General features: G+C 44.0%; 1 protein-coding gene across 6 annotated transcripts in view; it reads left to right on the forward strand.

The window, feature by feature from the left end:
* The window catches only part of SBNO2 (strawberry notch homolog 2), a 1,228,831-nt gene that overhangs the window by 654,568 nt on the left and 559,118 nt on the right, over window positions 1-15,145 (forward strand). For all 6 annotated transcript variants that reach the window (XM_069647284.1, XM_069647292.1, XM_069647268.1 and 3 more), the window contains 2 exons: window positions 8,603-8,756; window positions 9,489-9,665. In XM_069647284.1, coding sequence (XP_069503385.1) covers window positions 8,603-8,756; window positions 9,489-9,665 — 331 coding nt within the window. The remainder of the gene's footprint in view (window positions 1-8,602; window positions 8,757-9,488; window positions 9,666-15,145) is intronic.

Consider the following 15,145-nt stretch of genomic DNA (forward strand, 5'->3'; position numbering starts at 1 on the left):
ACCTTGTGGTTTTCTTTTGGTCTCCTAGGTGCCGAAGTTCGGCGAAGAAATGATGGAGGCAGCGCCGACCCGAAGGATGCTGGGAAGACTGGTGAGTATGGCGTGGCGCTGCAGCTGGAGGTGCGGCGCGTGCAGAAATTATGTTCATTACAGGTCCGGAGACCAGATGGATCCAGAATCAGGTGTGGAATAGAAATAAGTTTGTTTTCTAACCTTGTCCCTTTCTTTCCTCTTTGTTTTAGGAGCTCCGGATTCGAGGCGGGCGTGGCAGAAGACTGGATGCAGGCTGCAGGCACGGTGAGTGTTACGCTGCTGGATGCAGAATAACGCGAAGCGTGTGTTGCTGGTCGGGCGTGGTTTAAATAGCCTCAAAAGTAGTCCCAGGTAAGAAGTCCCTAGAACCACACCCAAGTAAAAAATAGTCCCTGTAGAAAAATAGTCCCTTTCAGGCTTCATGTTGGATTGGAGTCATTTGCAGCATGGTCTGCCTGAGGTAAGTAATGACTATGAGACTGGCGCCTTAGACGCCAGGACTGATTCCTACTATGAGCCTGGCGCCTAAGGAGCCAGGACTGAACCCAGATGGCCCCTAGCCGGGGCTGCTGAGGTGTTACTAAATGTCTAGATGCCTGCTCCCGGGGCTGATAGGCTTGGTCCGGATTCCTGGGGGTAGGCATCATGACAAAATCATAATATGATGCAGGCTTTCGATTGTCTCCTTGTCTACACAGAATCGACAAAACCTTTGATTTTCTGGAATTGTTCTCCTTGCTGCCATAATTTCACAAGTTGGTAATAGGTTTAGCTGCATTCTCATAAAAGTATTTTGTATGTTCTTTGATTGGAATTTCTTTAGATATAGCATCAACTTATTAAGAGGTCTCACGTCAAAATGACACGAAAGGTCCTGCTGATATGTAGCTTTTTTTGGCAATGGTCTGTATCCAATCGTTGATCGCTATTCTCTTTTTTGCCTTTTATGGTCTGTTGAGAAGCATGTCCATTGAGATGTCTGCTGCTTCTCTTTTAGCATCAACACATTTTTTCCAGATGGCCAACGGTTGTTCTTTATTTCCATTTTTTCTGCATCAGAGAATTTCAAGTGCTTGTACATGTGTATTGCTAATTATTTTCCGGTATAAATCAAGTTGTTTCCAGGCTATGGTCGAGGCTAGGGATTGGAGACCAAGTTCTGAGCGTATACGTGGCATTGGTAATGCAGCTGGTAATGCTTTCCTACAGAATGTGCCTTCTAGTTGTATCCAGGTCGTGTGATCTATATTTATCATTGTTTCGGCTCCATACGTTAAAATTGCCATCACTTTTTGTCGATAAAAAGTGATGAATGGATACAAAGAGAACTTTCTGAATTTCCGATGAAGTATTTTTGCTTGGTGTGCAGTGATAGCGCCTTTGATTTACGATGCAAAGACCATTCTTTCTCCTTTGGAGATTGTGTTAGCCACACACCAAGATATTTTACCTTTTTGACTTGTAATTTTTTCTTCCCGATGTTCAAGGGGAAATTTGCTCATTTACGTATGTTTTGTCTTGCAAGAGGCATGATTTTAGTTTATTGTACATTTATTTCTAGTTGGTTCTCAAATCATGTATTCAAGTTTGTTTAGGGCTATCTGCAGCCCTCTTGGAGTTTTGGCTAGTAAAACAATGTCATCAGCATACATGATGCACGGTATTACTGTGTTATTGAGTTTTGGTGGATTCATCAACGGAGTATGAATATTTTCTTGGAAATAAACTGTAAAGAAATTGAAAATTGTGGCTGCCAAGAGGCAGCCCCGTTTCAGGCCATTCCATGTCTTTATAATGTCTGTGAGCATGCCTTCCCTCGACATTCTAATTCTGATCGATGTGTTTCCCTATAAGAGTTTGATCGGTCCCAGTATGTTAGTCGGGCAGCCCCATAATCGTAATTTATTCCACGGTCTGTTTCTATTCACCATGTCGAAAGCTAATTTAAGATCCATGAAGGCTGCATAAATCTGTGTTCTGGATTTGATAGCTTTGTGTTTTAGTAGATTCAACAAGAGAAGGTTGATGTTCATTCCTATGGATTTCACAAATCCAGTTTGTCTTATTGCATATTTCTTTACCTTCGTTGCCCAGCTATTCAGGCTGTCGAGCAACAATTTTGCAAACATTTTCCCAAGGGGGTCCAATAGTGCAAGTGTCAGGTAATTTTGAGGCTCTTTAGTAGGCCCATGTTTAAAAATGGGAATTATAATTTCTTGCTGCCACGATGATGGAATATTGGTCTTTTGAATTAGCCTGAATATGCCCTCACAAATTGATCCCCAGATCTCTGGGTTCCGTTTTATGATCACATTGGAGAGACCATTGGGCCCTTGTGCTCTTGACGTATTTAGACTCTGATTTGCCTTCTGTATATCGGAGAGCTCCCACTCATTGGCCCTCATTACAACTGAGGTGCTAAGTGCACCAACTTTACCACCATGGTGTAAACTATGTTTACACCATGGTGGATGGCGGATTTACCGCCCCATTACAAGGTGAGTGGGGCGGTAAATCCCCATTTCCCATTTTCCCTTCCCCATTTTTGCCCCATAGGGCATAATGGGAGTGGGGAAGGCGCTAATTACGGCACCGTAAATTACGGTGCCGTAATTAGCACCAAGGTGCCTTAGCACCATGGAACTTAACGCTTGCAAAAAGCAGGCGTTAAGGTGGGAATCAGGCGTTAAGGGTTAACGGTGGCGTTAACCCTTAACGCCTGAGTTGTAATGAGGGCCATTGTCATTTATTTTCCTTCACTTGCTGTAATTCCCCGCTTTGAGTTGACCACACTCTATATAGATTGGTGAAGTATTCAGACCAACTAGCCTCGGGTACGTCGATAATCTTTTGGCGACTGATCATTTAGTATGGACCATAACTGCCTTGTATTACTTTTTCCTAGGGTTTGTAAAATCTTTTCAGCATCCTCTTGTTGGGGGTTCATCTTGTTATTTCTCTGCCAATTTTTATATCGTTGTTTGGCCAATCTGATCTGATTAAATTTGTCGCTGGGATTTTGTCTTATTATCCCCTTTATATTATGTCTCTGCTCTTTTTTCTCATCTACCAGCTTGGGATTGTATGCATGGATGTGTTTCCGAGTGACGTTTTTTTTTCTTTTTCCCCATGGGGTTTCTGAATAAGCAACCATTCATAATTCATTTTCTGAATGTCTTCCATCTTGGAATTCTGTAATATGCTTGGTAGTTTTTCTAGCATGCTTTGTTTTATTCTTGGCCTATTTTTCCCATTGGTAAGCTCCATCGGAGGGATGCAACTTTAGGACATTTAATTTTTATCCTGGAGAGAGTGAGACCTCTTCTCCACTCTCTCATGTATTTTTCTGTGATTTGAACACTGTTTCTTTTGGTTGTGGTGTCTGACAAACTCCATAGGCATCTTTACATTGTGACACACAGCACCTTCAGTGCAGTGGCACAGGGAAGGCTTAGATTTCCCAAAGGTTTAAATACCTTCTCTTGGTTAAACTACTGTTTCCAAGAGCAGTGAAGTGAAATTGACTTAACTTAAATTTGTAACTTTCTAGACCCAGCAAACACTATCTTACAATAAGGGTGCTGGAGGGGTTACTTAGTATCCCCTTTGTCTAGTTTCTCATGTAACATTTTTATGTTACCCTTTATACAATTAATGGCTGCTGGCAGTGGTTTACTTTTTCCTACCATTGTGTTTTTACAGCGGGCTGCAGCTGCATTAAAGCACCCATGGGTGCCAATTTTGTCAAAATGGTCCTGTTTTCTTCTTTTTTCGCCATTTCTTGTTGGAAAGGTCCTTCTTGAGATTTACCAGGTTTGGTCCCTTTGTTCATTTTGTCTTTGGCGGGATTCACGAGTGAAGCCCACCTCTGGCTCCAGCGTGTCTAGCAGGGCAGGAAGTGAGGGAGGTGTCCGAAACTCCCTGTGCTTAATCCCCTTGGTTACAGGAATGCACCAAAAGGTGATTGGCCGGCTGGCTGTCCTTGGAGAAGAGCCACCCTGCTGTGTGACAGAGAGCTAGGCTGCAAATGAATGGGAGAAACCTGCATAAAAGACGGTCTTTTGCTTGGAAGGTAGAGTTGACCACTGCACAAAGGAATTCGAAGAAGAACTTGGAAGAGACGCTTGCTGCAAGTCCTGGACTGTTGGTTTACTCGGTGAAGCCCTGCTGCAGTGCTGAAGCTCCGACTTTGCCTCAAACTAGAGAAGCCCCTGCAAGGACGACTTCTCCATTTGAGTTGGTGGGACCAATCAACTCCAAAGCAAGCCACCTGGACATCCATCTCGGAGCTGGTTGAATTTCCAGAGTTGCTGCTGGAAACCGTATAGCCAGGGAAAGGAACACCAGATTGTTTACATTGCTTTTAAGCTGACGTTGAGCTCCAGGAAGATCCTCTGGACTCCCAGGAAGCAGGACTGACCGAGCCTGAGCCCCCTCAACACAGTGAGACCCCAGAGGCAAGGAAAGCACATCTCGACAGCCAGGAACCGCAGAGTTGCTATTTGCGGTAGACGCAAGGAGCTGAAACACTAAACAGCGAGCGGTGACCATCCCATTGCAGTGCAGGAGTCCCCAGAAGTCCTCCCTCCAGAGATCTGCAGTGCTGCACAGGAACAGAAGTCATCTGCTGCCCTTTTTCTTCAATTCAAAGGTATTGTAAAGGTCTGAGAAAACTTACCTCTTGCTGTAGAATTGCTTGCATCTTCTACTACTCACAAGTCTAACGGCGTGTAGCCCTACATTTGATTCTTCGTTTCTTCAAAGACTACTAAAACATTGTGCAGAGACTTTTCTACTCAACTACCGGAAGTGCTTCATCCTATATAAGACTTTTGCCCATTGACTTTGGCCTAGCCTGTTATACTGAATGACTCTGCTGTAGGGATCCAAAAGTAATTGCCTGCTTAAGAATATTTGTGGTCTCTTGTTGTTCTAATAACCTTTCCTTTTACCAATTTATAACTGTACTCTAAATGCAAACAGTAAGATATTAATGTCCCCAGCACCCTAACTATTGAAGTCACCCGAGTGTGTAGGTTGTGTCTGTGGGCCATCCCAAAAGGGTCTTTACTGATTTAGAAACTAGAGTGTACAGTATTGAAGTGTATTTGAGTGTTACTATTATTTTGCTCCCTTCTGAAGAAGCATTATTCTAACTGACTGATGAATACATTAATAATTGTTTATTCAAGAAACCATGAGTGTAAGTGTTTATTTGAATACTTGTCACTGTGAATCTCTGTGTAACTCCCCTACAGATCACATTGACCCCTCTTGGGATAAGCCTGGCTGTTCAACACGCTACCAAAACTGTATAGTACAAGCTTATACCAAAGGTTAGGTTTCCTATACCTGTAGTCAGAGTTGTTTTTAGCGTTCCCAGAGGGTACGGCATACAAACTTTGCCTAACACGAGAAAAGTCCATAGTGGTATCCAAAAACCTGCTGTGGTGCTATTTGCGAGTGACGCGTGGAGCTGAAATCGCGAAGTGCCGCTGATCTGGAGTTTGCCCATTGCTGCGGTCGACCTTCCATTCATAGTGCAGGAGTCCCCAGACGTCCTGCCTCTTGTTCCCATGACTGAGGCCCAGGAACACAGGCTCTGTAGACCAACACAGGATCAGAAGCCAGCTGAAGGCAGTTTTTCTTCTAACCAAAGGTACTGTAAACTAACAGTTTAGCCTTGCTAGCTCTTGGTTGCCCTTGCAGAGTTGCTTCCAGCTTTGCCCCTCACAAGCCTCCCAGCTTGTGCCCCATCAGTGATTACATTTCTGCAAAATTTCTAAAAACATTGTGCAAGACTTTTACTTGCCTGCAAGAAGATCTTCAGCTCCCCTAGACTTTGCTCAACTAACATTGGCTGCCCTGGCTCCTCTGATACTCTTCTCACGTCTTTATGCTGTTGCCTTTCCCCTATGAAAGGGTTAAATTACTTAGCATTGGAGGGTTCAAAAAGTACCTACCTGCTTAAGAATAATGAAGCATTTTCTCACTCTAATCCGTATTCTTTGATCTCCCACTCAGTATTGCTCTAAATGTGCCGGTGATAAATCAATGTCCACAGTGTCCTAGTTATTTAAGTCACCTGAGGGTGAAGGAAGTGCCTGTGTGCCATCCCCAATGGGTATCCACTGATTTAGTGAAACTGAGTGTGTATTTATTGACGTATATTTTGTTACATGATTGTTCCCTTCTAAAGAAGGCTTATCCAATTGACTGTTAAATTAATAAATAATTGTTTAATCAAGAAACCTTGTTATAAGTGTTTATTTTAATAACTGTCATTGTGAAACTCTGTGTTACAACCTTACATCTCTCATTGACCCCTCTTGAGATAGGCCTGGCAGTTCAGTCACTCTACCAACTTGTGTAGTACATGCTTATACTAAAGGTTGGATTAACTATTGCCAAGTGGACAAGGCTGGTGCAGTCTCCCACAGGGTAATGCATACAATCTTGCCTAACAAGCAGGATGCCACAAAAGGTTGGCAGCACTTTCAGAACCGCCAGCCTCCCAGTTTGAACTGGATTCTCGCAGTCAAGTCTGGAAGACAAAGGGCTGCGGTTTGGACTCCCCCCTAGCTTCCTGCCTTCATAGACACTCTGGAGCCTTGGCTGATTTGACCGAGGTCTCCTGCAGAGGATAAAATTGACACCAGGGATTGTCCCGCCCTGGTGGACAAGGAACACTAAAATGGCAAAAAAAGTAGACTCCATTTTGGTAAAATGAGCACCCATGGGTGCCTTTTACTATGGCTGTGGAAACAGCCCACAGTGCACCAAATTAATAAAAAGGTTCACTGCCACCAGCCATTAAAGGTAAGCTTGTCCCTGTAACAGAATTGTTAGTGTCCGTGAGAAAAGGGATACATTATCTCCGCAGCACTCCACATAAGATAGGGTGTGCTGGTTTTCACCTAACAACATTTTGAAGGGAAAGCAAAGGGATATCGGAGAAACAGATGGAACCTGACGAAAGACGGGCACAGATCTTGCTAGGAAAAGATAAAAAACATATTTTTACTATTGTACAATTCTGGAACAGCATTCAGAAGATGGGTAAGAATAATTGACAACGGACAGAGGAGGCAATTGGAGCAAGGATCCAGCCAAGAATGTATGAACCATAAACAAAGATACAAATGGAACGTTTGTGACCAAACTATAACATTTTAATTTAAAAATTAAATACATCCTTTCTTCCCTTGTGTTTGGGAGAATTCTCAGAAATTTGCAAATTCCTCTCTGCCTTAGAAACCCCCAGCACTTGTGGTGGACTCTAGGAGATTTTAATTTTTAACCGGGAGAGAGTTAGACATTTTTCCCACAAATGTAGTTTTCTGTGATTCAACACTGCAATTCATTTGGTTTTGGGAGTCTGACAAACTCCATAGGCGTCATCTTTGCATTGTGACACACAGCACCTTCAGTGCAGTGGCACTATGAATTTGTGTATTGACCACTCTTAAAATAAGCCTGGCTGCTCCACACGCTACCAACCTGTGTAGTACAGACTTATACCAAAGGTTGCATTCCTATTTCCAGGAGGTCAAGGTTGTTGTAGTGCACCCAAAGGGTACTGCTCCAAATCTTGCCTAACACCTTGGGAACTGTAGTTCTTAAAAGGTTAGCCAAAGAAAGGAAAAGGGGAGCCCAAAGGGCAGCTTTGCAACAATAAAAATGTATATGCCAAAGGTTGTCAAAAGGAATAACCTTAAAAGGACACTATGGCGAGTCTTAAAAATGACACTCATGTTAAGAGTAAAAGAATCTGTGAGTGTGGAAAAAGGTTCACAGTCACTAAGGTATAGGAAACAATAATCTTCCAGACCAGCAAAATGTTCTGGGGTTCTCACAACTGAGGTAGATTTAGCACTAAGGTTAACATCTTACCCAACACTATCTTCAAACATCCCACCATTTTCTCTAGTTTATGAATGCATGCGATTCTAAGCAGATCCACAAGTCTCAGAAGACATACTCCACTGTAATCGTATTTCTGATGCTTGTATCTGATAGATTGACATGCGCCCACCCTGTATCCCCTCTTGCAGTTGAAGGTACATAGACCTCTTACACCTTCCTTTCCTTTCTTCTTCATTCTCAATCATGAATTTCATGCTCTGTCATGTTAGAAACAAAACAATCTGTGGGATCTCAACGCGTGAAGGACTATGGGTGCAGAGGTAGTATTACAGACACTCCCAGTCGACGTCCCTTTTCGAACTTCGAAAACCAGTTATGCAATACTCTGCACCTACCACTAGATGTCCGCCTACGCAAGCATGTGAATCTAAGCAGATGCAAGCATCAGAAATCCTATTATGGTGAGTAATGTATGCCTTACAACAGTCCATCATGCAGTGAAATGGCCATGGCCAGTAGGGCAGGTACCCCTCCTTCTGTGGCTTGGATGGCAGCAGTTCTGTGCCCAAAGTGAGATTTTCATCTAGGCAAAGGATGTAGTTGGGCTATGTCCCACCGAACATTGTGGCTATAGGTAATTTGTCTTCTTAGCAGTGCCCTTGTTTTAATGCTAATATTCTTTGTTTTCACCTCCCTCCCTCAGAGGTGTTGGCGCAATGGAGATCGTTGCAATGGACATGAAGGTCAATGGCATGTACATCGCACGGCAGCTCAGCTTCTCTGGAGTCAGCTTCCAGATAGAGGAGATCCCCCTGGAGGAGCACTACAAACAGGCCTACAACAAGGCAGCACTTCTGGTAAGAATGCGTCAATTTAATGCTCCCGCACCCTGTGAACGTTTTCCAATTTACTGCCGATAACCATTTTTCCCAGTACCCCTCCCCCTGCTTGTTTGCACATTACCCCCTCACCTCACCTCATCTTGTCAGCCATGGAGCAAAGCCTGCTCACATTGAGTATTGTACTGCTAGCAGGTCACTATTCTATTGTGGCCCTTCACCAGATCTTTCTTTGCTTGTGCAGCTGTCATGCAGAGAACCATGCACCTATCACAGCTCCATGCCCATCTCCTGGTTTCTGCAAGTGGCACACTACTTTGCAGCCACTGGCTAAAAATCATGAGCCTCGCCTTGCTCGGTTTCTGTCCCTCATTGTCTTTCTCTACATGTGGCTGGATTTCTTATGTGGGCTTGCTGCATTATTGTAGAGGGCATTAGTTATGAGAGCTTTTGTCCTGAACATGAACAGTGTATCGATTTATGGTAGGCATAATGCATCCTGTGTGTTAGCTTTAATTTGTTATTTTATCTGTTCATTGTCATATTTGGGCATTTTATGTGTGTGTCTGTGCATGTCTGTCTGTGCGTGCACGCAACTATGCTGTTCAGTGGCATTCTTGGGACTGCAGTGGTATGACTGTGCGTTGGAGTCGAATTGTAAATATTGTCTGCACTGTAAGATTTATTGTGTGTTGCTTTATTGTACTGGCTGTTATAAACTTCACTGACAGGCCTTGTGTGTTCTTGTAGTGGGCTGAGGCACTTGCTGTTTTTCAGCAAGCAGCAGATTTGATTGGCCTTGAATCACGCAAGTCCTTGTGGGGTCAGTTCTGGTCGTCCCACCAGCGCTTCTTCAAGTACCTTTGCATTGCTGCCAAAGTCAGACGACTGGTGGCCTTAGCCAAGCAACAACTAGCCAAAGACAAGGTGAGATGCTGCACAGGTATCTGGTCTGTCTTCTACTATAAATCTGAGGAAAACAAAGAAATTGTCTAAGCTAGCTTCATTATACCGTCTGTTTAAGCTGAACATGTATCGGCCAATATTTGATCCAGCTGAATATGGTTATCTTGACAACTGTGAGTGATTGATTTTTTGGGAAGAAATTATGACTATAAGTAAAGTGACTAAGCTTACCTTTCCCTGGTTCTGTTAGGTCTTTCTTGGGTTAAAGCCTATGTTTTTGCTGACTTCCCTGATTTTAGGTAATTCTATTGAGCCCAGCTCTGCACGTTCCAGAGTGGTATAAACTTTGTTATCCTATTTTTTTGCTCAGTGCAAGCACAATACACGCCTTGTGTGGGTGGGCCCGAATATCTGGAGTTAGGGTTAACCATATAGAGTGGTTGCTAAAAACCTCTAACACTTGTGTATGAGCGCAATACAAATAAAATATATCATATCTCTGCATCTGTGTGGTGTGTGATTGGACGCATGGCATAAGCAAGCTACTGAGAGAATCTTTATCTAGGGGATACCCTGTCCTTTCCTTGGATTCTTATCCGATTGTCTAGAGGACTGATGCAAAGATCTCCTGCTGCATTTTATGACCTGGCTTGGCCCTACTGGTTTAACCCTGCTTTCTTTGTCCTTGATGTGGTTCCTTTTTAAGGCTGCTGGAAGTCTTTCCTTGTGATTGCCTAGTCTTCCCCATACTACTGTTCCTCCATGCTATCTGGACTGGCTATTCCATCTTGGACCAGTTTCTGGGTCCTTGCTTTGCTGCCTCTCTGCAAAATCTTCTTGGACTGGACCAAGCTCCTAGAGGTCAGGAGTCTCTGTGGCTTGGAATAGTGGTGTATCACCACTATTCTACTTCAGCTCGATCGTGTGCTGTCCTGGGTTGAATCCATGTATTGTCCCAATTGTAGGACTGTTTGTTGTCTGCCTGCCCTGTCTTGCCACTGAAGCTGCCCGTATCCTCCATCCATCTTTCTAGTGCCTTCTGTCCTTGCTGCTGCTGCTTCTGGCTTGTGGGTCGTTGTTAGGGAGAATTCTCAGAAATGTGCGGATTGCCCTCTACCTTAGAGACCCCAAGCACTTTAGGACTTTTTAAATTTCTTACCTGGAGAGAGTGAGACCTTTTGCCCACTCTCATTTATTTTTTTGTCTGATTTATACTGTTTCTTTTGACTTTGGAGTCTGACAAACTCCATAGGCATTATCTTTACATTGTGACACACAGCACCTTCAATGCAGTGGCACAGAGAAGTCTCTTAGATTTCCCAAAGGTTTAAATACCATTCTCATGGTACAACTCTTGTTTCCAAGAGCAGTGAAGTGAAATTGACTTTCTAGACCCAGCACACACTATCTTACCATAGGGTGCTGCAGGGGTTACTTACTATCCCCTTTGTCTAGTTTCTCATGTAACATTTTTATTTTACCCTTTCTACAATTAATGGCTGGTGGTTGTGGTTTACTTTTTACTACCATTGTGAGCAGCTGCAGTAAGACACTCGTGGGTGCCCATTTTGTCAAAATGGCCCCGTCTTCTTTTTTCAGTTTTTTGTTGGAAAGGTCCTTCTTGAGATTTACTCTGTGCGCCAAAAAGAGGTTTGGTCCCTTTGTTTGGTTTGTCTTTGGAGGGATTCACGAGTGAAGCCACCTTTTGGCTCCTTTGTTTTTTGTCAGGGGCAGGAAGTTAGTGAGGTGCCAGAAACTCCCTGTACTTTATCCCCTTGGTTACAGGAAGCACCCCAAGGTGATTGGCCGGCTGGCTGTCCGTCAAGGTCAGCCCCCTGCTGTGTGATTGACAGCTAGGCTGGAATGAATGCGCGAAACCTGCATAAAAGGCAAGGCTTTTTGGCTTGGAAGGCAGAGTCGACCACTGGATGAAGGAATCCGAAGAAGAACTTGGAAGAGATGCCTGCTGCAACTCCTGGACTGTTGGTTTTTCCGATGAAGCCCTGCTGCTGTGCTGAAGCTCCAAATTTGTTTTGACTGCAAGGACGACTTCTCCCCTTGAGTTGGTGGGACCAATCGACTCCAAAGTGAACTCGTTTAACATCCTCTCTGAGCTTGCTGTACTACTGCTGTTGGAGCCAAAGTGCCAGGGTGAAGAACACCAAATTGAGTCAATCGCTTTTAAGTCAGACCCGAGCGCCAGGAAGATCCTCCGGACTTCCCTGAAGCAGGACTGTCCAAGCCTGAGCTACCTCAACAGAGTGCTGGACCCTAGATGCAAGGAAAGTTTGAAGTGGTATCCGAGAACTGCAGTGTTGCTATTTGCTATTGGACGCGAGGAGCTGAAACCGCGAATTGCCACTTAATTAAAGTTTGCCCATTGCTGCCACTGACTTTGCCATTGCAGCACAGGAGTCCCCAGATGTCCTCCCTCTTATCCCCACGACTGAGGCAAAGGAACACAAGGATACGGCACACAATCTTGCCTTACAGTCGTCATCGTGGGTGTTCGGCAGAATTGCATGCAGAATCCTCTGGGACCACCACATACAATTAGGACTACAGGAGTAAGCAAAACCAACCTTTGGTATAAGTCTGTACTACATAGTTTGGTGTTAGCGAGCTGAGCAGCCAGGCCTATCTCAAGAGGGAATGTGAGCAGTAAAAGAGGTTACACAGAGGTCTTACAATCACAGTGGTTCAAGTAGACACTTACACTCAAGGTTTCTTGATAATATACTTATTAATCTATTACACAATCATTTAGAAAACATTCACTAGAAGGAGGCAACTTAATATCGTACACAAATACACTTCAGTACTGAACCAATACGTTTCTAAGTAAATTGGGGTCCCCTGAAATAGGAGCAAAATGGCATTTCAGTCACTTTAAATAAGAGGACAAAGGCATAAGTTAGCAGAATAGATCACAAATACTTTCTTAGGCAGTGCGAATAGTTTTAGTTCACTAGAGGACTCGATTCAGTTCAATAGGCTTAGGCCAAAGTCAAAGGACTAATGTCTTGGATAGGAAAGAGCAGTTCTTGAAGTAAACGGTAAAGTCTTTGCCAAAGTTCTCAAAGAGTTTGTACCAAAAAGAATCATATGTTGGGTCACAAGCTGATTAGGCCTGTAAGTTGGGAAAGTTCCACCAACTTTCACTGCAAGCGTTAAGTTCTCTCAATCTGGTTGGCACAGTACCTTAATATGAAGAACAAGATGCAGCAGAAGATGTTGGTTCCTGGAAGTTCCTGCAGATCTCACTGTTCCTGAGTCTTAGTCGTGGGGACAAGAGGGAGGATGTTGGGGGACTCCTGCACTGCACGGGATCGTCGAAAAATGCGGCCGAAATGGAGTGCTATAGTTCCAGTAGCTGTAATTGAAGCACACAAGCTGGTTTCCTTCACCCTGGTTAATCCTAACCAGTTCCGAGAATGGTATCCAGGTGGCCGACGAGTTGATTGGTCCCACCAACTCAAAGGAAGAAGTCGTCCTTGAGGGGGCTTCTCTGTCGAGGTGAACTTGGCAATTCGGACCTCCACCAGGTCTTCACCGGGCAAACGAACGGTCCAGGAGTTCCAGCAGCCGTCCTCGTCCAGCTCGTCTTTGGTTCTTTCGTTCCAGTGGTCGACTCTGCTTTCCAGTCCAAGAGACTCGCCTTTTAAACAGTTTTCTCCCTTTCATTCCAGCCTAGCTGCCACTCACCCAGCAGGGTTGCTGTCCTTGCCGGACAGTCAGCCGGCCAATCACGCCAGAGTGCATTTTGGTCTCCTAGGAGACTAAGCACAGGGAGTTTCAGGCACCTCCCTCACTTCCTGCCCACCCCAGACACTTGTGCGCCAGAGGCAGTCTTCAGTTCTGAAGCCCGCCAAAGGCATAGAAACAAAGGGATCAAAACTGGTTTGGCGCGCAGAGACGAACACTAGAAGGACCTTTCCAAAAAGAAACAGCAGAAAAAGAAGACCGTGACCTGTTTCAACGAAGGGGCTTAAGGTGCCATCTTGAAAAACTTGGCTCGCGCGATTTTTAGCTACCGGTGTTCGCGGTCGGGAAACATCATGGTAATTCGTTGTAAAACCACTGCCACCAGCCATTTTGATAGGAAAGGGTAGCATTTGACTGTTACACGAGTTTCTAGACACAGGGGATACTAGGTAACTCCTCCAGCACTCTATAGGAAGGTAGTGTTTGTTGGGTTTAGGAATTTAAAGACTAGTCAAGTTAACCTTACATTCTCTGGGAAACAGTTTATCCCTGAGAAGGTATTTAAACCTTTGGGGAGTCTAAAAAGACATCCCTTTGTCACTGCACTGAGGGTGCTGTGTACCACACATGAAAAGATGCCTATGGAGTTATCTTAAAACTCCATAATCAAAGAACACAAGAGTAAAACACATCAAAATACATGAGAGTGGGGGAAAAAAGGCTCACACTCTTTCCAGGTAAAAAAATCAAGTCCTCAAAATCCAGCAAGTTGATGGGGGTCTCTAAGGTGAAGGGAATTAGCACATTTATGAGAATTCTCCTTAATAGTGGGAACACATATTATCTATCTTTTCATCAGTCCGGGTGGTGGCTTGTCCGAGGATCAGTCAACTGTGCACCAAATCATTGAAAACTCTGTGAAAAAAATAAAACATTTTTAAAAGTACTGAGAGGAGCCTTCAGTGGCTGGCACTGTGAGTACTTGTCCTCTCATTCTGGGATACACAAATATATTTTTTGGAATAGTCTTTGGGGGTCCCTGCATCCGTGAGTAGTGGGTTATTTCAGGCCCACAGATTGCCATTGACTTCCGTTGGCCTGACTGTAGGTTCTGGAGATTTTCAAGGGGGTTTTCTCGATCGTAGCTCCTTTTGTTGCACCTGTGGGCTAGAACACGTACTAAGTGATTTTGACCCATAACCACGATTCCCCATGGGAATTAATAGGACAAATCTTAAAACTTCTCCTAAAGTAACTAAAATAGTACTTACCTGAACTTTGACACTTGTGTTGATGGTCCTTGTATTAATGAAGTTGTACACCAAAGACGGGTGACTTGGCTAGTACCTGTGATTTATTAGGGCCTGAATCGCTGTACTCCAGTTATGTCCATAAACCTGTGTTGGTGTTACCGTAGCTAATTTTGGTTACTTTGTGTCTGCCTATTTCTGTAGGTCATGACTATGTCTAACTGGATTCTGACGTGTAGTGGCCTGCTGGGCATTGTTTAAATTATACAACCCCTTCACATTTTCTATGTAGTACACCTCTGTAAAGGGATTTGCCTGTAAATTATCAGGTTTACTGTGTACTAGAGGTTGTGGAGACAACTTGACTGTACAGATATTTTCTTTTTCGGGTCCTGATTTATGACGGTGTGTTCTGTATGACTAGGGATCCCCTTTTTCTCCCCACCCCTTAGCATTATAGTCCTGAGAGTCTACCTGTTATAGGTCTGGTCTTATCTGTACGAGTGTGAAGGGTATGACATATGACCTTTACTGTTTTTAACGGTA

Source organism: Ambystoma mexicanum, chromosome 1p, assembly GCF_040938575.1.
Source record: "Ambystoma mexicanum isolate Mex_15411 chromosome 1p, UKY_AmexF1_1, whole genome shotgun sequence".
Classification (NCBI taxonomy): Eukaryota; Metazoa; Chordata; class Amphibia; order Caudata; family Ambystomatidae; genus Ambystoma; species Ambystoma mexicanum.